The 27587-nt window shown below is 39.7% G+C and overlaps 1 gene segment (V, D, J or C); it reads left to right on the forward strand.

Annotated features, from left to right (window-relative positions):
- The first annotated feature begins 4678 nt into the window (after positions 1 to 4678).
- LOC114840202 lies at positions 4679 to 12334 on the forward strand. The segment is given in 3 exon segments: positions 4679 to 4768; positions 4865 to 5009; positions 12157 to 12334. Coding segments are annotated over 3 exon segments (363 nt in total).
- The last annotated feature ends 15253 nt before the right edge of the window (positions 12335 to 27587 follow it).

Genomic DNA, 27587 nt, shown 5'->3' on the forward strand with positions numbered 1-27587 from the left:
TTTTTGTACCTCTGGTATATGTTGTGTAAAACATCCAACAGGAAGAGAATTGGAGTGGATCAGCGTTATTTGGTTTGATGCCGGCAAAACGATCTATGCTGCAACTATTGAAGGACAGATACAGTGGGGCAAAAAAGTATTTAGTCAGCCACCAATTGTGCAAGTTCTCCATCATAGGTACACTTCAACTATGATAGACAAAATGAGAAAAAGAAATCCAGAACATCACATTGTAGGATTTATTATGAATTTATTGGTAAATAAACAGCTTTGGGGCTGTTTTTCTGCAAAGGGACCAGGACGACTGATCCGTGTAAAGGAAAGAATGAATGGGGCCATGTATCGTGAGATTTTTAGTGAAAACCTTCATCCATCAGCAAGGGCATTAAAGATGAAACATGGCTGGGTCTTTCAGCATGACAATGATCCCAAACACACCGCCCGGGCAACGAAGGAGTGGCTTCGTAAAAAGCATTTCAAGGTCCTGGAGTGGCCTAGCCAGTCACCAGATCTCAACCCCATAGCAAATCTTTGGAGGGAGTTGAAAGTCCATGTTGCCCAGCAACACCCAAACCATCACTGCTCTAGAGGAGATCTGCATGGAGGAATGGGCCAAAATACCAGCAACAGTGTGTAAAAACCTTTTGAAGACTTGCAGAAAATGTTTGACCTCTGTCATTGCCAACAAAGGGTATATAAGAAAGTATTGAGATTAACTTTTGTAATTGACCAAATACATATTTTCCATCATAATTTACCAATAAATTCATTAAAAAAACATACTATGTGATTTTCTGGATATCCTCTCTCATCTTTTTAATTGGGAGAAATTGCACAATTGGTGGCTGACTAAATACTTTTTTGCCCCACTGCAGTAGTCATCAGAGATAATAGCAACAGTATGGTATATCTGAATCTATCTGGTCTAAGAATAGAAGACGTTGTTTATTTCGCAGGAGTGAGTGAGTGGAGGAACTCTACAAAAGCCTTTTAGAGAATCAATAGAGGGCAGTAGAGGATCAGTACAGAAGACTACAAGCCACACATTTCCCCCTGAGACCCAAAACAACCAGTAAACCACACTGTAAAAATAAGCCTCAAAACACTATGAAATGAAACCATGGTGGAAAGTAGTACACCCAGCCTGATATCTGATGCTTTGAGGGGAGTTTTAATGTCTTATAATACTGTTTCCCAAAATGTACAAGCTTTTACTAACTATTTCATGGGAAAGCAGATTATTTTGTTCTTGTTTAGGTTCGTTTTTTTTAATACTTATGTTACCCTGTTTTCCTATTAGGCAAAACTCTTACTGAACACTATCCATCACGACTGGTTGGAAATCATTTCCAAAAATATTCCCAAAATCAAGTGTAATTAATGATGGCAGCTCATACAATCAGTGAAGCAAAACAGACGGTCATAGAACTTCCACCTCCATGTTGAAACATAGGAGGCAGGTATAGGATCAGGAATCAGGGATTGACCTATAACCATTCATGAACCACCTCTGAAATGTGGAATCTTTCATTATTCCACACATTTCCATCAAGAAACTCTATGAGGTGTGCAGCTCCAGCATTGTAAGACTGAAGAAGTTTTACCATATTTTCAACAAAGATGTACCTGTGATGGTTCACATCAATACGTTTGCTGATCTCTGTCTCTCTGCTTGGTGTGTTCTGCAGCCATTTACCCCTTTAGATTTTCTGTGAGCAGTTGTTGAACATTAACATGATTGTTAAATATGGTTATAATGTAAAATCTTTCACTCTCTCTTCATTGTAGTGCTTCATCAGTCCCTCCCACCATTACATATTCATGCAAATCCAGACCATCTGAGTACATATTTATGTTCTTACAACTGACTTGTTGATATGTCTTGTGTGGGACAGTTGTGTTCATATCTCTACCCTCAGTATGACGGGCAAACTCTCTCTTCTGCTGATCTTTCTTTGTCTGCCCTGTAAGTTCTATAACTGTCTTATCCTTTATCAATCATCTCTTCCTTCCTTTACTCTAACATTTTATTCATATTTTTTTCAGGTTTAAATTGTCAAAGTCTGACCTCCATTCCCTCCAGTCCAGTCCTGACACAACCTGGTGAAACTCTCAGTCTTTCCTGTCAAATATCTGGTTATACCTTTAGTAGCCATCACTCACATTGGATTAGACAGCCAGCTGGAAAATCATTGGAGTGGTTGGGTTATTCTGGTTTAGGCACAAGTTACCATTCCAAAAGTTTTGAAGGACGTATGGAAACAACAAAAGATGATTCTACCAGGATGATGACTCTGAAGCTGTCTGGTCTGAGAGCAGAGGACTCGGCTGTTTACTACTGTGCACGAGACGCACAGTGAAGTGTTTGAATTAAGAAGCCATACAAAAACCTCACCAGGCTGTAGAACACACCAAACCACACCAAACCACATATTTTGAGACCAAATAGAATAAATGTACTATACTAAAACCCCATGCTTTTGTAAATAGATGGGTATGGAAAGAAAAATATATTTCTGTGAAAATGTCACTACTTCATAGTTTAAAGTTATTAATCGGCCCCTCACACAAGTAATTATGCAAATCCAGATTGATGGAGTTAATTTTTACGTTCCTACAACTGACTTGTTGGTATGTTGGGTGGAACAGATGTGTTAATATCTCTACCCTCACCATGACGTGTGAACTCTATTTTTTTTATTTCTATCAACTGTCTCTTCCTTCCTCACGCTAACATATTATTTATATTTATTTTGGATACCTTGTGTGAGTTGTGCAATGTAACTTTAATGTCGGTTGGACCCTCTCTGTCCTGTGGTATTTGGAGTGAAGCACACGTTATCATCAGGCCCCTCCAGGACATGTCCAGACACATCTGGGCCCTTGACCGTCCCACCCCTTTGGGGCAGATTACAATCCATACAGTCAAAACTCTTCTGTCCTGCCACCACAATGTTGGAACCAGTTTCTTTGTAGCCCAGGACCATTGTCAGAAAATATCTACAACCATACCTTTTCAAAGAGTACCTAAAATAGTACTCTATTTTATAGTATCACTATCTATTGTCCTAGTCAACATTCCTTTTTTATATTTATTATTTGTATTGCCATATTTGCAGCATTGACTTTAGCTGACAACTAATTAATTTAGTAAAATGCACTCCCTACCTCACTTTCTTAAAATGTAAGGACTCGCTTGGGTTAATGGGTAACAAGTATGATCAGTTTGGAGTTTTGAAAGACTATTGATTATAGTAACAAAACAACCAAAATTATATCTGTACAAACTGAATTTACCTACAACCTCAACTACTTTTGATTACGTTGGCAACCATTTAATTTTTAATTAGGCTATGCAAGATGCACTCAAGATAAAAAATATTAGCAGCCTGCCTTGGGATAAGCCTTTACTAATGAGGTGATAAAGGTAAGGAAAAGGGCTGGGCAGAGCATGACCAGAATTCTTCGCTGAGAGGTACCAGAGTGAAAATGGAGAGACACAGATAGCTTCCACTTCAAAATACTGGATACCTGCTCCTCCAAATTACACACTCCGCTCTTTGCTTCATTCCCTCTACACAAAAATGTTCGTTCCAGTTGTCAGCATTGATGGCCTATCACGTCCTATTAGCAATGTCTACATTTATTTTTTATACACATTATACTCATTTCAAAACGGCTAGTCAATCTAGATTGAGCCCAGCAAAACCTACTCACCGGTTCTGAACACCTAGATTAGCTAAAGTGTAGTTTATTGAAGGACCTTCAGAAAGGACACAAAAAGAGGTCTTCAGTTTATGATGTTTGAGTCCAGTTACAGTGAGACCGATACTATAGTATCTCCTATATCTCCCAGCATCTCTCCAGTCTACGTCAATGCAAATCCACCGTCTGGTTGCTTCCCTACTTAAACAGTGTTTGTCAATAGAGGTCTTCTGAGTCCTGGAGAGTAGAGAAGGGCAACTCCCACCAGATCAGCTTCAAAATAAACCATGTTCTCTGTATCTCTGTTGCTGCTGATGGCAGCTGCCTCCGGTGAGTCTCTCTGGATTTGGGGGGCATACAAAAATAATTATTGATAGCTCTTTAAAATGAGAATGTGTTGTTTTTGTATTCAACAACATTATACATGCTTTGTCCACAGGTGTTCACAGTGAAGAACTCACTCAGCCACCCTCTATGACTGTCCAGCCAGGTCAACCACTGACCATTTCCTGTAAGGTCTCATACTCTGTATCTAGCTATTACACAAATTGGATTCGACAACCTGCAGGGAAAACACTGGAGTGGATTGGATATATCAACACTGGTGGAAGCACAGGTTATAAAGATTCACTGAAAAACAAGTTCAGCATCACAAGAGACACTTCAAGCAACACATTGTTTTTAAAAGGCCAGAGTCTGCAGACTGAAGACACAGCTGTATATTATTGTGCTCGAAACACACAGTGACACAAACCAGCATCACACCATTACAAAAACAGACTGCTCCCTTGTATAGGTGAATTTAAATGTATCTACCAGGAGGGGGCAATCTGAGTCTACTGGTATCTACATTTCAAACCTGTCTTGATCTAATGACCTATGACATTTACTACATTAAGTTTGTTCATGAGATAATACACATTATAACCATGTAATTGTGATTGTGATTTGTGAGGTTTTCTGAGTCCTGGAGAGTAGAGAAGAGCAGCTCTGACCAGATCATCTTCATCATAAATCATGTTCTCTGCATCTCTTCTGATGTTTCTGTTGGCAGCTGCCTCCTGTGAGTCTTTTGACTTTTGTCTGACCTGTATAAACTGTGTTGCTGTGATACTGATATGAGCCTTTGGTTGGTCTGACATGTCATTCCTCTCCTCAGGTGTCCACTGTCACGTCGTTCTCACACAGGCTGAACAGTCGGTCCAGGGGACCCCTGGGGGATCCCTCAAACTGACATGTGCCTGCAGTGGATTCTCTCTGAGTGGCACATACATGCACTGGATCCGCCAGGCTCCTGGAAAGGGACTTGAATGGATCATTTATTATCGTAGCGACACCTGCAATAGCAATTCTCAGGCAGTACAGGGCTGTTTCACTGCTTAGAAGGACAGCATTAATTTCTATCTACACATGAACCAGTTAAAGCCAGAGGACTCTGCAGTGTATTACTGTGCTAGAGACTCACAGTGGTAAAAGTCATGAGAGAAGCTGTACAAAAACCATCTGGCACAGAGGAAGGATACGCATAAACAAAAAGACTCCCGCACACATGCACACACATTCATCCATACACACGCACACCTGAGCAAACAGACAAAAAGAAAATGAAGTAACCTTTATATTTATATGTCATGTTGAGACCTAATTTTTCTTTTGCGGATGAGCCCTGCATCAACACAGGTATTAAACAATAGGAAGTACAGGGGGCACCCACCCAAAATCAAAAAAGGACACACAATTCATATTGCACAAAAGCACTCTTCATGAATATTTCTCTATCATCCATTTGAATACCACACAGGCACCATTTCAGTCTCTTAAAAATTCTTATTCCAAATGTGCGGTGCAGAAATACTAAAAGTTTGTCTACCTAACTCTGTGAAGACTGCAGGTTTATTTGTTGTTAACCATCCCTGAGAACGGGTTTGATAGTTTGTACTCACAGGACCGTAAACACAGACAAATGGGAAAATGACAAGGGGATTCATGAGGGACAATTCTAGTGAAATATGAAATACTATAATAAAATGAGAATGTACACATTGGAGATTTGAAACAAAGTGGTTTTAGCTTTGTTGAAGAAACAAGACCTATGTAGTATTTTCATACATTTGAGATTCAAACATGTTAGACCTTCTAGTGTTGAAGCATCACTCAGACAGTTGCTTTGGTCAAAGTCCATATTCTGTTCAGATTTTCTAGTTACATGCACGAACAATATGATTCAGTGGTTGGAATCACCCCATATCGTGTTTTAGATCTCCACATGCAATTATAAAGGCAAATATGTTTTCAGGGACCTTTCAAAAAATTAATATTGTTTTCTTTTCTGCACACATCACTAGTTTAAAAATGAAGAAAACTGACTATGCACTTTTCATTGCTGTTCAGTGTTGTTCACTTCACTGACCAAATGCAGTATTCATGTCATCTCTGTTTGTTTACTATAATACAAATCTATATTCAGAACCCTTTGAGGCAGGTGAGGTAGAGATCAAAATACTCTTTAACACAGATACAGTTTATTAATATTTGCAAATAGAGACAGAAATAGACTAACAGAAGATTAGTGACAGTCTGTCTGCTGTACAGTTTGTCTATGGTCTCAATCAGCCAAGTCTTGTTTCTTTAATTAGTTTAGCTTTGTATTAGAACATCTTGCATTTTCCTACAGTCGAAATACATGAAGTCAGAACTTCACTATCAACACAGTAGGTGCCTAGTGATTTTTCAATCTCCTATACAATGCGCATTCTGTGTGAGAAAGAGAGTGAGTCTACCCAGTAACATGGCTTGTCTTTGTTGGCATCTGATTCCCGCAGATCATTTTTTGGCATCATTCTAAGAGTAAAATAAGAGGTGCAGCTGAAGAGTAGGGCTGCATGATTAATCAAAATCATATTGAAATCACAACTTGGGCATTTTGGTGATTTCTAAACCGCAGACATTTTATTCTTACACTTAGTAGACATAAGTGTTTTTACTGGTGTGCCATCTTTGCTTTAATCATATTCATATTGGTATGCAATTCATTAGGAGTAGAATTTAGGATATGTTTGCATACTTAAAAATAATAATTCAGATTATTAGTGTAAAGGTTTAGCCTGGGTCCTTTCTTCCTAAATTCTGGCCTTCTTAGGGAGTTTTTCCTAGCCACTGAAATTCAACACTACTGTTGTTTGCTACTTGGGGTTTAAGGCCGGGTGTCTCTGTAAAAGCTCTTTGTGACAACTGCTGATGTAAAAAGGGCTTTATAAATACATTTTATTTTATTTGAGGTTGCGGCCTGCAGGCCACATACGTTGTGTGCGCGTCACACCTATTTGAAGACACAAACAGCCAGCCTACCTTAGTAATAATGGTTGCCGCACTGTAATCATATTAACCAATTAGATGACCTTATAAATAATGTATAGTACTTAGTCTATTCATGCAATCAACTAGTTACATGAATATATGTCCTGCATTAAACAATGACAGTACAAATTGTGTCCCGCAATAAACGACGACTTCATGTCCTGAGTCAACATGAAGAAATGACACTAAACCTTGTTAATGCATTTGTAAATCATTAAAACATTTTACTTTTTTTTTTATTAACATGTCATTGTTTATCATTTGTTTGTGTTATTTGTTAATGGTAGGTAATGTACCCTTATCGGAAAGTGTTACCCAATTATTTATAGAAAAGTTAATCACAATACACATTAACAGCATTACATTCTGGTAGGCCAACACATTATACAGAAACCCCTTTTGCAAATATTTGCTTATATTTCTTATATTTGACCAAAAGCCAGTGAACAACCCCACAACCACGGTTATAAGTGGTACCTAAAACACAGGTAAAGTAAGTTTCACACCTAAAACGTGTTTACTGCTTTTAATTCAAGCCTGTGTCTGTTTTTAAATGGCCAGAAGAAAATTCAAAATCGGCGGAATATTGTCTACTATAATCCTATTCATGGATTGCTATGTTGCTTTGTTTGATTCCATAAACTAGCCTATAAAGGGAAGTAGCCTAGCCTAAGAGGTCCCACACAATGTTTTTTCCCACCACATTTCTTTGATAAAGTACAATATGCGACCAAAGACCCAAACGAAAATATAGGTCAAGTATATGACACAGCGCATTTATATGAAGTGATAGTGGGAGTGTGACAAGTACATAAAAGTGAGGCAAAAAGAGAATAGAAACAAAATTGAAAATAGTAATCAGTCTTTCTTTATAGTGTTTTTCAAAAAGGTATAACCAAGCACACCAAAACGGCAACGACAGACATAATAATCAGTGAGGTGCAGAAGGTGAACAACGGAATATAAACACAACTAATTAGTGATTGGAAACAGGTGCGTCCTCGGGATGTGCTGCTGCCCTCACGGTCCTGTCGGTGGTTAGTACACCAGCGAGGTGGAGCGCCGGAGAGGAAGGGGAGCCGTGGTGCCACGCGGAGCAGATGTTACACATGAAGGACGTTTCGGTTGTTAAACAGGCAAAAGGCTACACTTTCAACCCATCATTGTTTTATTTATATTTTCAGAGGTAAATAACAATAGTTTTTTCCCTGAAAGGTTTTAATAAAATGGTGTTTGAACAGAACATGTAATTCATTTATTTACAATGGACTAAAGACGGCGAATTGCGGTTAATTACTCCACATTAACGGAAGAAGCGGGACCGGGTGAGAAAAATCGCCTGTTATGAGACTTGTACTGTCACGTCTACTCAGTTATTAACACTAGAACTGCAAGGCCTTTTAGATGAATTGTATGAAAAATTATTTTGTTGGTTAATATTGGAGGTCTTATGAGACATAAGAACAAGGAAAAAAAGTACTATTTCAAAGAACACAGGCTATAGAATTACCTTTTGTTTAATAAGGCTCTAAACATCTATGAAATGAAAATCCACCATATTTAAATTCTTGATAGATAAATCCATTTGAATTTTTGATTAAGGTAGTTTGGGAGGGGACACCTCCCTTTAGATCAATGTCTATTTAATGACACAAAAAAAGAAAATGACAGATTTTTCAGTATGTTGAAGATGGCTATGCATAGGTTAATGGATTATGAAGTAAAATAAATGGGTACAATTGACAGATTCATTTGTATTTAATCAAAAGTAATTTTTAGAAAAGGGGCATTTGTTTTTCCAGCTACTGGGGTAAGATGCACCCCATGGGGTTAGTTGCCCCCCCTGGGTAATCTAATGCCAACAGAAGATAATGCCTTAGAGCAGGGTTGCCAAACCCTGTTCCTGGATATCTACTGTCCTGTAGGCTTTCTTTTCACCTCTATTTGTGATTAACCTGATTGAGTTTAATCCAGCCAATTAATAGAATCAGGTGTGCTAAATTAGAGTTGGAGGGAAAAACTACTGGACAGTAGATCTCCAGGAACAGGGTTGGGCAGCCCTGCCTTAGGGTTATAAAGTATTAGCCCTGTTTTTTCTTTTACCCAGCTTACGTTTTAAAAGCAAGTGCAACAAAGGCCGTAGCTGCAAGCAGGAGGGACATTGCTGCGACTGGTGGGGAATGAGTATGACAAGAAGTTCTCCCCTACAATTAAGGATTGCAGCAATTGTCTGAGAAACATCGCTGTCAGGGGGAGACAGTGACCTAGTTGCAGGTCCTACCATGTCTAATATACCATCTACTTGTGGTCAGGTTAAAGGTAAACAGATTAGTAATTTCATTTTAAACAGTGTTGTCACAATCTTGTCTTCATCTCTTTATATGACATATCAGACATATGACATATGGAGTACCCAACAGGCCATTTTATGAAGCACCCAACAGGCCATTTTATGGAGCACCCAACAGGCCATGTTATGGAGTACCCAACAGGCCATGTTATGGAGTACCCAACAGGCCATGTTATGGAGTACACAACAGGCCATGTTATGAAGTACCCAACATGCCATGTTATGGAGTACCCAACAGGCCATGTTATGGAGTACCCAACAGGCCATGTTATGAAGTACTCAACATGCCATGTTATGGAGTACCCAACAGGCCATGTTATGGAGTATCCATGAGGCCATGTTATGGAGTATCCAACAGGCCATGTTATGGAGTACCCAACAGGCCATGTTATGAAGTACCCAACATGCCATGTTATGGAGTACCCAACAGGCCATGTTATGAAGTACTCAACATGCCATATTATGGAGTATACAAAAGGCCATTTTATGGAGTACCCAACAGGCCATGTTATAAATTACACAACAGGCCATGTTATGAAGTAAACAACAGGCCATGTTATGAAGTACATAATAGGCCATTTTATGGAGTACCCAACAGGCCATGTTATGGATTACACAACAGGCCATGTTATGGAGTACCCAACAGGCCATGTTATGAAGTACTCAACATGCCATGTTATGGAGTATCCAACAGGCCATGTTATGGAGTACACAACAGGCCATGTTATGGAATACCCAACAGGCCATGTTATGATGTACACAACAGGTCATGACTATGTTGCAAGCCTTTTTCCTGGTTATACTGCAAAGCACTCCCAGCAGATGACCAACAGAGCCACCGACCTTTCAGAGTTCCAATTGTGTGCTCCACCATCGACCTTGTGCCACTGTGTGCAGCATTATAGGCTTTTTCTGTGCCGTCACAGGATTGGTCAAAGGAGTCACGGTTTTAATGGATAACCTCTATCACCTACAGGGAGAGTCAGATTTTGTCCTGCTGCATGTGATCAACAGTTATCAGTTCTGTCATCAACATTAGCCTACACTTCATTCTCATTGTTAAGTTAATTCACATTCAACCACAAGGAGCACAATCCTTTATCTGGAGTTTTGCCCTTTTTGTGATTTGCACCTGCCTGGGAACTATCTGGCCAGCATGTTTGGTTTACTTTGAGATATGTTTAAGTTGTGTGTGCTTCTAACATAATTAAAACCAATGGTAAATACAGTAGTCAAATGTGTAAATTCTTCTGTTATTATGAAGCAATTTGATTGCAACACATCTTGGCTAACTCTTCTCGTAGAACCCCCTATTATTGGCATACCGAACAGCAATTTTAAAAACCGTCTTGTAGCCTACCGAGTCATCATTGGATCAAGTCATCAATGTTTATGATGATTATTCATGACATGCAAATGTTAGTTAGCATGTCATTGCCACTCATCAACAGCATAACTGTAATGTTGAATTTAAAAATGAAATCAGCTAAATGTACAAAATGAATTACACGTATAAAACAGAAATATTTTATTGGAAATGTTCACAATATAATTATTAATTAACTGTTCAGGTTGTTGGTCATGATGAAACTGTACTGGCTGACTGCATCAGATGTTTATAAACAGGTGACCAGGAAGGTGCGCAAGTTGGAACTCTGGGAATATTTAGATGAGTACATCAACTGTAAATGAATATATTCCCTGTTCATATCTCATTGTCTTATATCCTCATCACCCACTGCATATGATAATATGACAGCTTTGTGTATATATGTTTTAAATCACCTCCTCTTCTTTCACTGTTGGCAGATGCTTTTTATAATTCTGTCTAGATTTGTGTAAAACACATCTAGTAGAAAGATGATATTATATGGTTGATTCAGTATTTTGTTTTATTAGTGTGCAATGTAAAAACCTCCCTCAGCAAGCCTCTATGATTATCCTACCTGGTCTCATTTGCAGTATATTTTAATCTACAATTTTTATTAAAAGCTGGAGGAAGCATTACAGTGAATTGAGTATTGGAGGAACACATGATAAGGAATCATTTAAAGAAGGTGAGCCTTCCTTTAGTATCCTCTAACAGAACAGTGACAAAACAGTGAAGTTTTGTCAACTACATAATTTATATTCTGTGTTCATAACTGCATGTTGCTGAAATATCCAGTTTTGACCATCAGAATGAACACCTGATGTTACTGACTTCTATATTTAATGTAGTACTTTCAGAAAGATAACCTAAAGAGGGATTTCTGATTACAGCCGTTAAATCCACTAAAAGTGATGATTCTCCTGTACTATTACTTATACACTCTGATATCTAGTCTACGTCAATGCAAATCCACCCTCTTGTTCCTTCACTACTTAAACAGTGTTTGTCCATAGAGGTCTTCTGAGTCCTGGAGAGTAGAGAAGAGCAGCTCCCACCAGATCAGATTCAACATAAACCATGTTCTCTGTATTTCTGCTAATGCTGCTGGCAGCTGCCTCTGGTGAGTCTGTGTGGATGGTGGAGAAGGGGTTAACAACATTATTAGTGATATTTCGTTTTATCACAACTTGAATATGCTGTTTGTATTAAGCAACATTATACATGCTTTGTCTACAGGTGTTCATTGTGAAGAACTCACTCAGCCACCCTCTATGACTGTCCAGCCAGGTCAACCACTGACCATTTCCTGTAAGGTCTCGTACTCTGTATCTAGCTATGAAACAGGTTGGATTCGACAACCTGCAGGGAAAACACTGGAGTGGATTGGATATATCTTCAGTGGTGGAAGCACAGCTTATAAAGATTCACTGAAAAGCAAGTTTAGCATCACAAGAGACACTTCAAGCAACACATTGTTTTTAAAAGGCCAGAATCTGCAGACTGAAGACACAGCTGTATATTATTGTGCCCGAGATTCACAGTGATACAAACCAGCACCACACCATTACAAAAACAGACTTCTCCCTTTTTTAGGTGAATTTAAATGGATCTACCAGGAGGGGGCAGTCTGAGTCTACTGGTATCCACAGATCAAACCTGTCTTGATCTAATGGCCTGTGATATTTACTACATTAAGTTTGTTCATGAGATATTACACATTATAACCATGTAATGTAAAACCATAATCCAAAATCACCACATTATTATCACCTCATAAACTGTTACAGTGAACAGCAGACAACCATTCTAGGTGATTGTCAGTGTGACAGTAAAAACCCCTTTCATCAAAGTATATAAAACACTGATGACCACATAAAGGGTATTATGGTGATTTGTTCCTAATGTTCATTACTGTTTTACTGTCGTCCTGTTGGGTTTCCTTATAGACATGTGCCTGCTGTGGATTCACCCTGAGTAGCACAAGAATGCACTGGATCCGCCAGGCACCTGGACATGGATTACAATGGATCCTTCACTATTATACTAGCAGTGACAAAGGTTATTCGCCTGCAGTACAGGGCTGTTTCACTACATCGAAGGACAGCACTCATTTCTATCTACACATGAACCAGTTAAAGCCAGAGGACTCTGCAGTGTATTACTGCAGAGAAAAGTAATGAGAGAAGCTGTACACAAAACATCTGGTTGAGAGTGGAAGGATACGCACAAACAAAAAGACTCCCGCACACATATTCATCCATACAGACACTAAAAGTGACCTTTATTTTAACAAGTCACGCTGAGCCCTAATGTCTCTTTTGCGGATGAGCCCTGCATCAACACAGGTATTAAACAATAGAAAGTACCGAGAGCACCCACCCAAAAACATAAAAGGACACTATTCATAAGGCACAAAAGCACTCTTCATATTCCTCTATCATCCATTTGAATACCATACAGACACCATTTCATTCTGTTAACACTTCTTATTTCAAATGTGAGGTGCAGAATTACTAAAAGCTTGTCAACCTAACTCTGATGACTGCAGGTTTATCTGTAGTTAACCATCCCTGAGACCGGGTTTGATAGTTTGTACTCACAGGAACGTAAACACAGACAAGGTCTGTGACAGTCTGTCTGCTGTACAGTTTATGTCCATGGTCTCAATCAGCCTAGTCTTGTTCCTTTGATTAGTTTAGCTTTGTATAAGAACAACTTGCATTTTCCTACAGTCTAAATACATGAACTCAGTTCTTCACTGTCAACACAGTGGGTGCCTAGGGATTTTTCACTCCTATACAATAGTATAATGAATTTATGTATCAGCTCAGTAAATTTCCACAATACTATACAGGCTGCTTGGTAACACACTGAAATACTGTTTATCATTGGCATCGTTAGGCCTGGTCATCCTGGGCTATAGCCCCAGTTCTGAGATGAATAGCCCCGGATCTCAAATGATGTATATACAGTGGGGAGAACAAGTATTTGATACACTGCCGACCTTGCAGGTTTTCCCACTTACAAAGCACGTAGAAGTCTGTTATTTTTATCATAGGTGCTCTTCAACTATGAGTGACGGAATCTAAAACAAAAATCCAGAAAATCACATTGTATGATTTTTAAGTAATTAATTTGCATTTTATTGCATGACATAAGTATTTGACCTTGAGATGCTTCTTACGGAGCCACTCTTTAGTTGCCCTGGCTGTGTGTTTTCAGGTCGTTGTCATGCTGGAAGACCCAGCCATGATCCATCTTCAATGTTCTTACTGAGGGAAGGAGGTTGTTGGCCAAGATCTCGTGATACATGGCCCCATCCATCCTCCCCTCAATACGATGCAGTCATCCTGTCCCCTTTGCAGAAAAGCATCCTCAAAGACTGATGTTTCCACCTCCATGCTTCACGGTTGGGATGGTGTTCTTGGGGTTGTACTCATCCTTCTTCTTCCTCCAAACACGGCGAGTGGAGTTTAGAACAAAAAGCTCTATTTTTGTCTCATCAGACCACATGACCTTCCCCCATACCTCCTCTGGATCATCCAGATGGTCATTGGCAAACCTCAGACGGGCCTGGACATGCGCTGGCTTGAGCAGGGGGACCTTGCGTGTGCTGCAGGATTTTAATCCATGACGGCATAATGTTACTAATGGTTTTCTTTGAGAATGTGGTCCCAGCTCTCTTCAGGTCATTGACCAGGTCCTGCCGTGTAGTTCTGGGCTGATCCCTCACCTTCCTCATGATCATTGATGCCCCACGAGGTGAGATCTTGCATGGAGCGCCAGACAGAGGGAGATTGACCGTCATCTTGAACTTCTTCCATTTTTTTATAATTGCGCCAACAGTTGTTGCCTTCTCACCAAGTTGCTTGCCTATTGTCCTGTAGCCCATCCCAGCCTTGTGCAGGTCTACAACTTTATCCCTGATGTCCTTACACAGTTCTCTGTTCTTGGCCATTGTGGTGAGGTTGGAGTCTGTTTGATTTGATTGTGGACCGGTGTCTTTTATACAGGTAATGTTTGGAGAACAGGAGGGCTTCTTAAAGAAAAAAAAAAACATGTCTGTGAGAGCCGGAATTCTTACTGGTAGGTAGGTGATCAAATACCTATGTCATGCAATAAAATGCTAATTAAGTAATAAAAAATACAATGTGATTTTCTCGATTTTTGTTTTGGATTCCGTCTCTCAGTCGGAAAAGGGTGGCTTGCCCTCTTCAGGTTGGTGGAGAGTGCCTGCCTCAAGTGGAGGAGTTTAAGTATCTAGGGGTCTTGTTCATGAGTGAGGGAAGGATGGAACGGAAGATTGACAGATGGATCGGTGCAGCTTCTGCAGTAATGCGGTCGATGTATCGGTCTGTCGTGGTGAAGAAAGAGCTGAGCCGCAAGGCGAAGCTCTCGATTTACCGGTCAATCTACGTTCCTACTCTCACCTATGGTCATCATCTTTGTGTCATGACCGAAAGGACAAGATCCCGGATACAGGCGGCTGAAATGAGCTTTCTCCGCAGGGTGGCTGGGCAATCCCTTAGAGATAGGGTGAGAAGCTTGGTCACCCGGGAAGAGCTCAGAGTAGAGCCGCTGCTCCTCCACATCGAGAGGGGTCAGCTGAGGTGGCTTGGGCATCTGTTTCGGATGCCTCCGGAACGCCTTCCTGGGAAGGTGTTCCGGTCCCGTCCCACCGGGAGGAGACCCCGGGGAAGACCTAGGACACGCTGGAGGGACTATGTCTCCCGGCTGGCCTGGGAACGCCTCGGTGTCCCCCCGGAAGAGCTGGAGGAAGTGTCTGGGGAGAGGGAAGTCTGGGCATCCCTGCTTAGACTGCTGCCCCCGCGACCCGGCCCCGGATAAGCGGAAGAAGATGGTATGGTATTGTATGGATTCCGTCTCTCACAGTTGAAGTGTACCTATGATAAAAATTACAGACCTCTAAATGATTTGTAAGTAGGAAAACCTGCAAAATCGGCAGTGTATCAAATACTTGTTCTCCCCACTGTACTTCTGTGATTACTTCTTCTCTGGCAATATTTATTATCCACACAACTATGTTTTGTCATCATGATTCAACAACCAACATTGTCTGAAAGAATGATGATGCTAGATGTCTATGTATCATTCTAAGAAGGGAACACATTTCTTCTGGGAAACCTTCAACTTCTAAATCTGTGATCACTATGTAATGGTGTGGTCATGACTGTGTGGCCACTATTGTAGGTCTGTGGAAAAAAAATATATATATTGACTAGGAAAATACTATACAGGAAACCAATAAAATTCAGTCAAGATATTTTATTACAAGCTTGCAGGTAATTGTTACACACAGTGTTAAACAACGTATGACACCAGTGCATGACAAAGATACAAGGGTGTTTCTGGCCAATCTGGCGCCATTTTTATGTTATTATTATTTTTGTAAAACAAAAAAGTTACAAGATCCGGGGCTATTCAGAAAACATTTCGGGCTTTAGCCCCAACGCCCTGGCCTGATGATGTACCACGATAGCTTTGATCTTTTCGTAGTAGCCTACAGATCTGCAGTCTAACCCTAACACTAACCCAATGCCCTCATACATTTTTCTCTACAGGGAATAGCTGCCCACTTGCCTGACTGGTAACAGACATCCTTTCACAGACATTGCTAAACTTAAACAGACCAGTTATGTAGCTGGTTTATTCATATGTGTGTAATATAAACATGCATTCCAACATGGATTGGAAACATATTCACTTTATGATTTTCCATTTACATGTTTATTAAAATAATGAAGCCCTGCTGTATTTTTTTTCTGTATTTTTAAACTTGAAAAGGGTCATATAGACCAAACAATATTACAGGAGGGTTTAAAAACCAAGCATATTGTTTAATTACATAAAATGTGTGTTATACATGACAGACTGTAGCTCCAGTAGAGACAAAGGTGTATGAAGATCTGTAGATTCTGGCATTTAAGAGTTTAAAAAACAGTGAATACAACCTTTTGGACTCTCCACAAAGTGCTGATATGTAAGTCTATTTCTCAAAATGTTCTTTGTTTATTGACTCAACATAATGTAATAGCATTTGTGCAATTTAATAGAAACTTTGAGAAAACATTTGACAGTTTAGCTAATTAAGAAACACAACACCAAATGCCTTTTAAGATATGATTTGTTTGTAATAAAAAGAAATAATGCTGGTTCCCTTCATGTGCCACCAAAATCCTGAAAACCATGGCCCGCCTGGACCACATTAACCTGCTCCTCAGCTCATTCTGGCTCCCATTTGAAACTGACCAAAACCTCTAACATCAGGCAATGTCTAAGCCCTTCTTTCTGTCAAGTGGGGTTTCTTGACTGTCCCCCTACAAGAGGGCATCTCCCCCTCAGATCAGTCAAAAGTCTGTCCTGGCATCCTGACCTGCTTCCCCTTGTTGGCATGCAGAGTCCTTGAACATTTGTAGAAAACTCTACATTTTTGTTCCAAGAATCCATTGTATTCTCCCCATCAGCTGTATCCACCATCCCATGCTTCCTCTCCTCTACTCAGTCCTTCTTTCCTGTTCTCCTCCTCCCGCCCCTCTTCTCCTCCTCCCGCCCCTCTTCTCCTCCCTCTCTCCTCTCCTACTTGTAAACTGACTAAAATGGAAATTATTTCCAGAGCAATCTCAGAAAAAGGCATTCACTGGTCTTTTCTTCATCTTTGTCCACGGCGTGGCCCTTCTTCCTCTTGAAGGAGCTCTGCAGATGTTTCCAGAGGGACTTCTTGGGTTGTTGGACCTTAACATCCCTGGTCAGCTCATCAATCATCTCCTGGAGAGTCTCCTCAGGGATGCTGGCGAGGGGCTGTTTTGAGGAATCTGAGTCTTCTGATTGGGCCCAGATCTGACCGGAGCCGTTCCTCTCCATATCCATGTCCTGGGTTGGACAGGGGTGTACCCTGATAAGGCGGGTGCATCCTGATCCGTCCCTGATGGTCACCCAAGTTATTCTGTCGGTCGGTGGGAGATCCATGATGGGGCTTTCTGCAGATGGGAGCACATCCACCTTGTTCTGGCACTTCTTTTTGAAGTAGGTTTTCATTCTTGCCCAGAGAGACTTCTTTGCTTTCTTGGGTGCAGCATCCCCAGTGGGTCTGGGGGCAGGCGGGCAGGTCGTGATCCGGCCCCTGGAAGTTGAGGGCCGAGCTGATGGACAACGTCCGTGCATGATCTCAAATAAATGGCAAACAGCTGTATTGGCAGGTTATCCAGAATATCATTGGCTGTATAGTTGAGTATAGTTGAGTGAAAATGATGGACAAGACAGTTGTTCAGCCTTTTTATAATCCAGCTCATTGTGATGTAATAATGCATGTTTAGAACCAACTGTTGAATGTCTTGACCTTCAGTTGTATTTTAATGGGAGTTAACATTGCTGTACAATGTTAGTAAAATAATGACATCATAATGCAGAAAGCATCATCCTGTGAAAACATGCATCTGTCCATGTTTTGACCAAGTAAAAACACACAGACTGAGTCCTTAATGGAGCCTTAATGGAGCCTTGTTATCAGTGTAATACAGGATCTTTGATCAAGGCCTGTAGTTATCTAGATGCCATTAGGGACACTGAATTATGTATTTGCCAGTTCTGTAGTTTGTAATCCTAAAGGAACATCAGTGGTTGCTAATAAAAAAAGAGCAGTAATATGTTTGGTAGTCTATCAATTCCATTTGTAATAAGAAATCAATCCTTTGGAAAAATAAAATGGGTTGGAAAAAAGGGCTACTGCACATGCCAACACATCATCTTTAGAGGGTGTTAGAAATGTAAAACCTTATAACCTGTGACTGACATTTATCACGTAAAAAATATTCAACACATACCACAATCAAAAACATGGCCCCATTAGTAATTTAAAATGGCTGTGACATGATTCATCTACCCTTTCTGGACATATTTAAATACTGAACAAGCATTTCCTTGGTTTGAAGCACGTCCATAACTAGATGACTGAAATGTCTATCAAGTAATCTCAAACAGAATTGTCAGTGTGCCCTGAACACACTGGCTGCAGGCCACTCTCTACTAAAAAATACATGGTAGATATTTAGTAATATTCCCACACATGTATGGAAGCATTCTGTGCTGAAGTCTTTTCTCTGAGGATCTACCTGATTCATCCATGTAATGCGAAACATGTAGGGTGTCTAAGACTTGTTTTAATCAGGGAAACCCTAAATGACATGGTCAGTATCTAGTGTTCCAGCAGTAGCCTAAATGTCAATCCAAAATCTATGAGAATCCCTGCATTAGGTTGCACACATTGTATTTTAGAGATTAAGGACTTGCAGGGACAAGTAGTTGCCTTATCAAGATCGCTGCAATATGTAATAAATACATTTTAACATTACAGTTAGGATAACGTTAGGTATCACAGCATTGGGGTTAAGGTTAGGGTTAGGGTTATATATCACAGCACTGGGGTTAAGGATAGGGTTAAGGTTAGATATTACTGCATTGGGGTTAGGGTTAAGGTTAAGTTTTGGGGTAAGGCTAGAAAATGAATAAGGTTAGTTTGAGGTTTGTTTAGGAATCACATCACTGACTGGAAATATCTACACTTTTGGAAACACTGTTTATAAATATTCACTGAAAAACAAGTTCAGCGTCACAAGAGACACTTCAATAAACACATTGTTTTTGAGTCTGCAGCAGTAGCTTTGTTAGGCCTGTGGCGTCCGTGGCTAAAGCCGGAACTTAAATAAATAGCCCCGGATCTTAAATAGACAAAGAAAAAAAGAATAAAAAAGCCCCTGATCCATTCATCTATAATTCCGATTGCACATTAGATAATGTTTGCGTATCGGCCACTAGCATGCGCTTTGAAATGTTCTTTTAGTATTTACGTTCAGAACCCAGTACTTTCTGTCCAGGCTGAGCCCCGAATGTATTGTGATCCTAACAACGCCTCTGGTCTGCAGACTGAAGACAGCAGTCTGCAGACTATTGTGCTTGAGGCAAACAGTGATACAAAGCAGCACCACACCATTACAAAAGCATAAGGTGTTTTTGCCACTAATCAACGCAAACAATTATTAAAAGTAAAATCAGCAAATTGTCCAAAAATAATCTAGACATATAAAAACATTTGATCAGATATCTAAACAAAATAATAGACACAATATAATTATTTCATCTGTTCAGGTTGTTGGTCATGATGAAATACTACTGGCCGAACATTACAAACAAGTGACCTGAAAGTGGCTTTTGTTTGAACTCTAGCAATATTTAGATGTTTAGATGACATATAAATGAATATATTCACTTTTCATTTCCCTTTGTTTTATACAGGCCCGGGTGGCCAGAGTCTGCAGACTGAAGACACAGCTGTATATTATTGTGCTAGAGATTCACAGTGATACAAACCAGCACCACACCGCTACAAAAACAGACTGTTCCCTTGTTCAGGGGAATTTAAATGCATCTACCAGGAGGGGGCAATCTAAGTACTGGTATCTACAATTCAAACCTCTCTTGATCTAATGACCTGTGATATTTACTACATTGTTTGTTCATGAGATATCACACATTATACTAGTTGTAAAGTCTGTGCCCCGTTCACGTCACTCATCGGAAACCAGCGCACCTCCCGGACCTCAACCTTCCACTCCACCTGAAGGCAGCTAATTCAGTTGATTATTTCCATCTAAGTCTTATTGGGTCCGAGCTATTGAACAGAATTCATGAAAAACTGCTTCATAAAACATTGTCCAAAATGGAAATATACACAATCTAAAGGATGTTGATTGTAGAGCAGGTCTCACTGAAGCTAAATCAGTTGATTATTTCCATCTAAGTTTTATTGGGTCCGAGCTATTGAACAGAATTCATGAAAAACTGCTTCATAAAACATTGTCCAAAATGGAAATATACACAATCTAAAGGATGTTGATTGTAGAGCAGGTCTCACTGAAGCTAAATCAGTTGATTATTTCCATCTAAGTTTTATTGGGTCCGAGCTATTGAACAGAATTCATGAAAAATTGCTTTATAAATTAGTAATAATGTCCAAAATGGAAAAATAGAAACTCTAAAGGATGTTGATGGTAGAGCAGGCCTCCCTGAATCAATATCATTTTATTTTTCATTAAAGTATTAATGGATCCAAGTTATTGAGCATTTTTTATTTACAAATGCTTTATAGACTATTAATAATGTCCAAAATTGAAATATTGGAAAACTAAAAGATGTTGATGGTAGAGCAGTTTTCCCTGTAGCTATATTGGTTGGTAATTTTGATATGATTTATTGACATTTACATAAACAACTGACGTTTTTTATCAACATGACTAAATAATGGTGCACTTTTAAGATGGTGCCTAAACCCTTGCATTGTAGGAAAGCAGTTTTTCATGCTCTTTTCGACTGTGAAAGATAAATATGAAACTGAAATGGAAAAACAAGTATTGTTGCTTGTTCACTATCGCCAGCAGATTCCGAATATGTAATTGCTGTCTTTCTGGTAGGTTTTCGTTGATGAGGTATTGACGTTCAAATTCCGAATCTTGAATATAAAACTAACTTCACCGCAGTGATTTAGAGGAGGAAACACCCCAACCTTAAATCAAATCACCAAATGAAAAAACTCAACTATTGAAGACAAAATTGTTACGAAAGAGTAGGTGAAATGTAACGGAGTGAAGAGTACGATTTATAAAATACTTGAGTAAAAGTAATACTCTGAGTACAGACCCCAAAAAGTAACTCCTCTGAAACGACACTTTTACTAATTTGCAGTCCCCCTGGAGACAGTTGAGCAAGAGAAATTTAACAATCTGACTTTTATTTCTATTGCATGTTTTATTTTAATTTTTCACTGTAAAGCACATTGAATTGCTTCTATGTATGAATTGTGCTATATAAATAACCCTGCTTGCTTCCTTGCTAGAGTGACTGTTCATGTTTCTCGAGTGTGACACACATAACACACAATGTTCCTCAGGGAATGCACAAAAGAGACAAATCATAAATGTGATGTATTTGATTGAGCTTCTGCTTGACTACAGCTACACACACGATACAGCAATTTGCTTGACTGCTAATCAATTGATAACAGAACAATTGGTTGGTGCTACAACACAGGTGCATATTATTGGTCAAGAAGACTTTAGTCAAATTAATCTCCGTAATATCCTTTTTATAGACATGATGATATGTCACCACCCAACAATAGTTGTCCAGTTTGTGTACTGATTTACATTTTTATAATTTTGATGAAGTTCATATCCAGAGTGACTAACAGTTGTTAGTTTTAAAGTGGAACAACCACACTACTAATGTGACATTTCATCTCATACAGAAAGTGTCTTTCATCCTAAAAAGATGACCAGTGTAGCAGTGTATGCTTGTTATGTTTAGATAAAAGAACATCTGTTTATCCATACACAGGAAATCACACTCATCCAAAGGACAACAGTAATTAGCCAGTGGGCATACAGTACTGGGATGTGTACTCTGGGATGTCTATAAAGCTGAGGTACGACCGGAGGTTCTTTGAGATTGAGTGTGATGAGATTGAGGTGGTAAGGTATGATGACTGGGTCTGTAACCTCATGAACAAGACTATCTAATGCTGCAGTGAATAATTTAATTACTCTCTCCCTTGATGACCAGGTACATAATCACTATTTCAACCACTATACGGAACGGCTGATTTCTAAGAGCAGTAAAATGCACCTCCTCCTGATATTGCTGGACCTCTTTAGTACTGACTCAATCATCCAACAATGTATGATATCAATGTATGAAGTAGACAGAGGGAACTGTATCAATCAACATTGTTAAAAATACCAAATGCATGTTCAGTTAGGAGTAAATGGTCCAGTTCCTTTAGTCTAAAAGTACGGAGAAACACTCAGCCTCTCCTAGAAAGGATCTGGGTTTGTTTTTAGTACCTCTGGTAAACATTGGATAAGACAACCAGCAGGAAGAGAATTGGAGTGGATCATGGTTATCTGGGTTAGATGCCTGCGATACAATCTATACTGAAACTATCGAAGGATAGATAGAAGTCCCCAGAGATAATAACCACATTATGGTGTATCTGAAGCTGTTTGGTCTGAGAACAGAATACATTGCAGTTTATTACTGTGCAGGAGAGTGGAGGAGCTCTACAAAAACCTTTTAGAGAATCAACAGAGGGCAGTAGAGTATCAGTACAGACGACAAGCCACACATTTCCCCCTGAGACCCAAAACAACCAGTAAACCACACAGTAAAAATAAGACTCAAAACATTATGAAATGAAACCATGGTGGAAAGTTATTAATCGGCCCCTCACAACATTAAGTAATTATGCAAATCCAGATTGATGGAGTTCATATTTAAGTTCCTACATCTAACTTCTTTTTATGTTGGGTGGAACAGATGTGTTAATTTCTCTATTTATGAACTCTATTTTTCTATTTCTATCAACTATCTTCCTTCCTTACGCTAACTTATTATTTATATTAATTTCTCCATCAGGTTTTAATTGTGCAAATCTGGCATCCAATCCCTCAAGTCCAGTCCTGACACAACCTGGGGATACTGCAGCTGTCACGTCCTGGCTGTGCCCCTAGCCATCTCTGCGCTGGGCTCGGGGCATAGCCAGGACAGTACAGGAGGTGGCATCTAGCCACCTCTAATCCTTTTTGGTCTCCCCAATTGGAAGCAGGAGTTGGTCATTGCCTCCAATTGGGGACCCTATTTAAGTTCATTGTGTTGGCCATGCTGATGTGGTTCATTTTGGTATTTCCCTGTTGAAGATAACCCACGTCACTGGTTGCTGCTTTTTGTTTTGTTTTATTCTTTCTGTTATTAAACATGGATTATTTGAACAACTTCAACTCTGCGCCTGTGTCTTACCACAACCTCGTATGTGACAGCAGCCTTAATGTAAATGTAGGATAGTCAGAAGATGACATTCAAATCACGTCCCTGTTGTTAACCAAAAAATAAAATATTGCATCTATGTTTATTATACAGCATCGAGAATGACTGTGGTTGTAATCAACAAGGAAATGACTCAATCGTTCACACTGATACCTTGTATGAATTGTGCAATGTCACTTTAACATCGGTTTGACCCTCTCTGTCCTCTCAGCAGATGATCCTGAAATGGATGTCCTGTGGTATTAGGAATGAAGCACATGTTATCATCAGGCCCCTCCAGGACATGTCCAGACACATCTGGGCCCTTCACCGTCCCACCCCTTTGGGGCAGATTACAATCTGCAATGTTGGAACCAGTTTCCCTTGTAGCCCAGGACCATTGTCAGAAAATATCTAAAACCATACCTTTTCAAAGAGTACCTAATATAGTTCCTCTGCCACTATCTGCTGTCCTAGTCAACATTCTTTTTTAATATTTATTATTTGTGTTGCCATATTTCCAGCATTGACTTTTGCTGACAACTAATTAATTTATTAAAATGCACTCCCTACCTCACATTTTTAAAATGTAAATGCCCCAGCAGTATCTCATATATACACTGATATCTTCCATCATAAGTCTACGTCAATGCAAAACCACCCTCGAGTTCTACCCCTATTTAAAGTGTCTGTCCTTAGAGCCCCTCTGAGTCCTGGAGAGTAGAGAGGAGCAACTCCAACCAGATCTGCTTCAACACAAACCATGTTCTCTGTATCTCTGTTGGTGCTTCTGCTGGCAGCTGTTAACTGTGAGTCGTGGATCAAGCAGAAATAATGAGTGATGGATTTTTTGTTTTGTATTAAATAAATGTTATATTAAATAACATTATACATGCTTTGTCCACAGGTGTTCACTGTGAAGAACTCACTCAGCCACCCTCTATGACTGTCCAGCCAGGTCAACCACTGACCATTTCCTGTAAGGTCTCATACTCTGTATCTAGCTATTGGACAGCTTGGATTCGACAACCTGCAGGGAAAACACTGGAGTGGATTGGATGGATATACACTGGAGGCACACATCAGAAAGACTCCCTGAAGAACAAGTTCAGCCTCACAGTAGACTCATCCAGCAGTACAGTTACTTTAACTGGGCAGAACTTACAAGCTGAAGACACAGCTGTGTATTATTGTGCCAAAGATTCACAGTGATATAAATCTGCAACAAACCTGTACAAAAACTGACTGAAACCTTATAAATGGAGTTACATGTATCTGTCAGGAGGGGGCAATACATTCCTCTTCTTTCATTATATTCCTCATATTATAATGAATTTAGTTCATACTAGATTAGATTCTAAGGACAGTAACAGATGAGAATAAATCACTAATAGATTGTTGACTGGTACCAGGAAGAGGGACCACTCCCGATATTGGCATCTCTTCAGTCCCAGACTGTGTAATAAACAGCCCATTATTATCAGGTCATCCCCCAAAACTCCCAGATTGTGGAATAAACTGTCCATTATTATCAGGTCATCCCCCAAAACTCCCAGATTGTGGAATAAACTGTCCATTATTATCAGGTCATCCCCCAACACTCCCAGATTGTGGAATAAACTGTCCATTATTATCAGGTCATCCCCCACCACTCCTAGACTGTGGAATAAACAGCCCATTATTATCAGGTCATACCCCAACACTCCCAGATTGTGGATTAAACTGTCCATTATTATCAGGTCATCCCCCACCACTCCCAGACTGTGGAATAAACAGCCCATTATTATCAGGTCATCCCCCACCACTCCCAGACTGTGGAATAAACAGCCCATTATTATCAGGTCATCCCCCACCACTCCTAGATTGTGGTATAACCTACCCTTTATTATCAGGTAATCCCCCACCACTCCTAGATTGTGGTATAACCTACCCATTATTATCAGGTCATCCCCCACCATTCCCAGATTGTGGAATAAACTGTCCATTATTATCAGGTCATCCCACCACTCCTAGACTGTGGAATAAACAGCCCTTTATTATCAGGTCATCCCCCACCACCGAGACATTTAAGTCTCGTCTTAAAACTTATTGAGCATAAATATATTATACAATTTTCAATCAGCAATATAAAAGAGGCTCATCGTCTTAAAACTTTTGAGTCAATTTAGGGATGTTTGTGCTTAAATGTCTTTTTTGTTTCATGTTTCTATTTCTTAAGTTTTTTATGTTTTGATTGATTACATAACTTTGTACAGCACTGTGTTCAGCATTGGTTGTTTTTAAATGCTTTATAAATACATTTGACTTAAAAAAGACTAAACTGAGAATTGCACTGTTATATTGCACCGTTATGTTGTGATCACTGAACAAATGTACAATTATATTATTATATTTCACCAAAAATGTAGTGGTTGAAACACTCATTTTGTTGTGAAAGGTGTTTAGAAACCAAATGAAATCAAAATCAGTTGTTTTGAATGCAAGATTTAATGAGTAAAAAGTATGATAAGTTTAGAGTTTTGTACTAAAAGTAAAAAAAAAATCAAGACATATTATTGATAATAGAACAAAAATGAAGAAAATAAAACTGAATTTAACTACCTCATCTACTTTTGATTACGTAGGCTACCATTTCAGAGTTCTGCTCTGAGCATGACCAGATCTCTTGGCTGAGAGGTACCAGAGTGAAAATGGAGAGACACCGATAGCTTCCACTCCAAAATACTAGATACCTGCTCCTCCAAATTACAGCCACTCTGCTCCTTGCTTCATTCCTTCTATACTTCTGTCCAATTGTCAGCACTGATGACCCATTTTACATATATTAGCAACGTCTACATTTGATTTTTTCTATACAGAATAATAATGTCAAAACCTCTACTCAGTCTAAGTGGGCCAGGCATTCAAATAGGTTGGTCAGGCCCAGCAAGGCCCACCCAGTGACTACGCCTGTTCTGAATACCTGGATTTGTTAAAATGTAATTTATTGAAGGACATTCAGAAAGATCACCAAAGGAGTCATGTTTCATTGTTACTGCTACTGCATAATCTTTTATAAACCCTCTGATATCTTCCAGTATCTCTCCAGTCTACATCAATGAAAGTCCACCCTCTAGTTCTTTCCCTACTTAAACAGTGTCTGTCATTAGAAGTCTTCTGGACTTCTGAAGAGTAGAGAAAAGCAGCTCCCACCAGATCAACATAACATAAACCATGTTCTCTGTATCTCTGTTGCTGCTGATGGCAGCTTCCTCTTGTGAGTCTCTCTGGATTTGGGGGGTAAACATTTATATGTTGTTTTTGTTTTCAATAAAATCATACACCAATCAGCCATAACATTATGACCACCTGCCTAATATTGTGTAGTTCCCCCTTTTGCTGCCAAAACAGCCCTGACCCGTCGAGGCATGGACTCCACTATACCTCTGAAGGTGTGCTGTGGTATCTGGCACCAATATCGTTGTAGCAGATCCTTTAAGTCCTGTAAGTTGTGAGGTGGGGCATCCATGGATCAGACTTGTTTGTCCAGCACATCTCACAGATGCTCGATAGGATTGAGATCTGGGGAATTTGGAGGCCAAGTCAACAACTTGAACTCGTTGTTGTGTTCCTCAAACCATTCCTGAACCATTTTTGCTTGGTGGCAGTGCACATTATCCTGCTGAAAGAGGCCAATGCCATCAGGGAATACCGTTGCCATGAAAGGGGGCACATGGTCTGAAACAATGCTCAGGTAGGTGGTACGTGTCAAAGTAACATCCACATGAATGGCAGGATCCAAGGTTTTCCAGCAGAACATTGCCCAAAGCATCACACTGCCTCCGTCGGCTTGCCTTCTTCCCATAGTGCATCCTGGTGCCATATGTACTCCAGGTAAGCAACACACATGCACCCAGCCATCCACGTGATGTAAAAGAAAATGTGATTCATTAG

Source organism: Esox lucius, chromosome 11 (assembly GCF_011004845.1).
Source record: "Esox lucius isolate fEsoLuc1 chromosome 11, fEsoLuc1.pri, whole genome shotgun sequence".
NCBI lineage: Eukaryota > Metazoa > Chordata > Actinopteri > Esociformes > Esocidae > Esox > Esox lucius.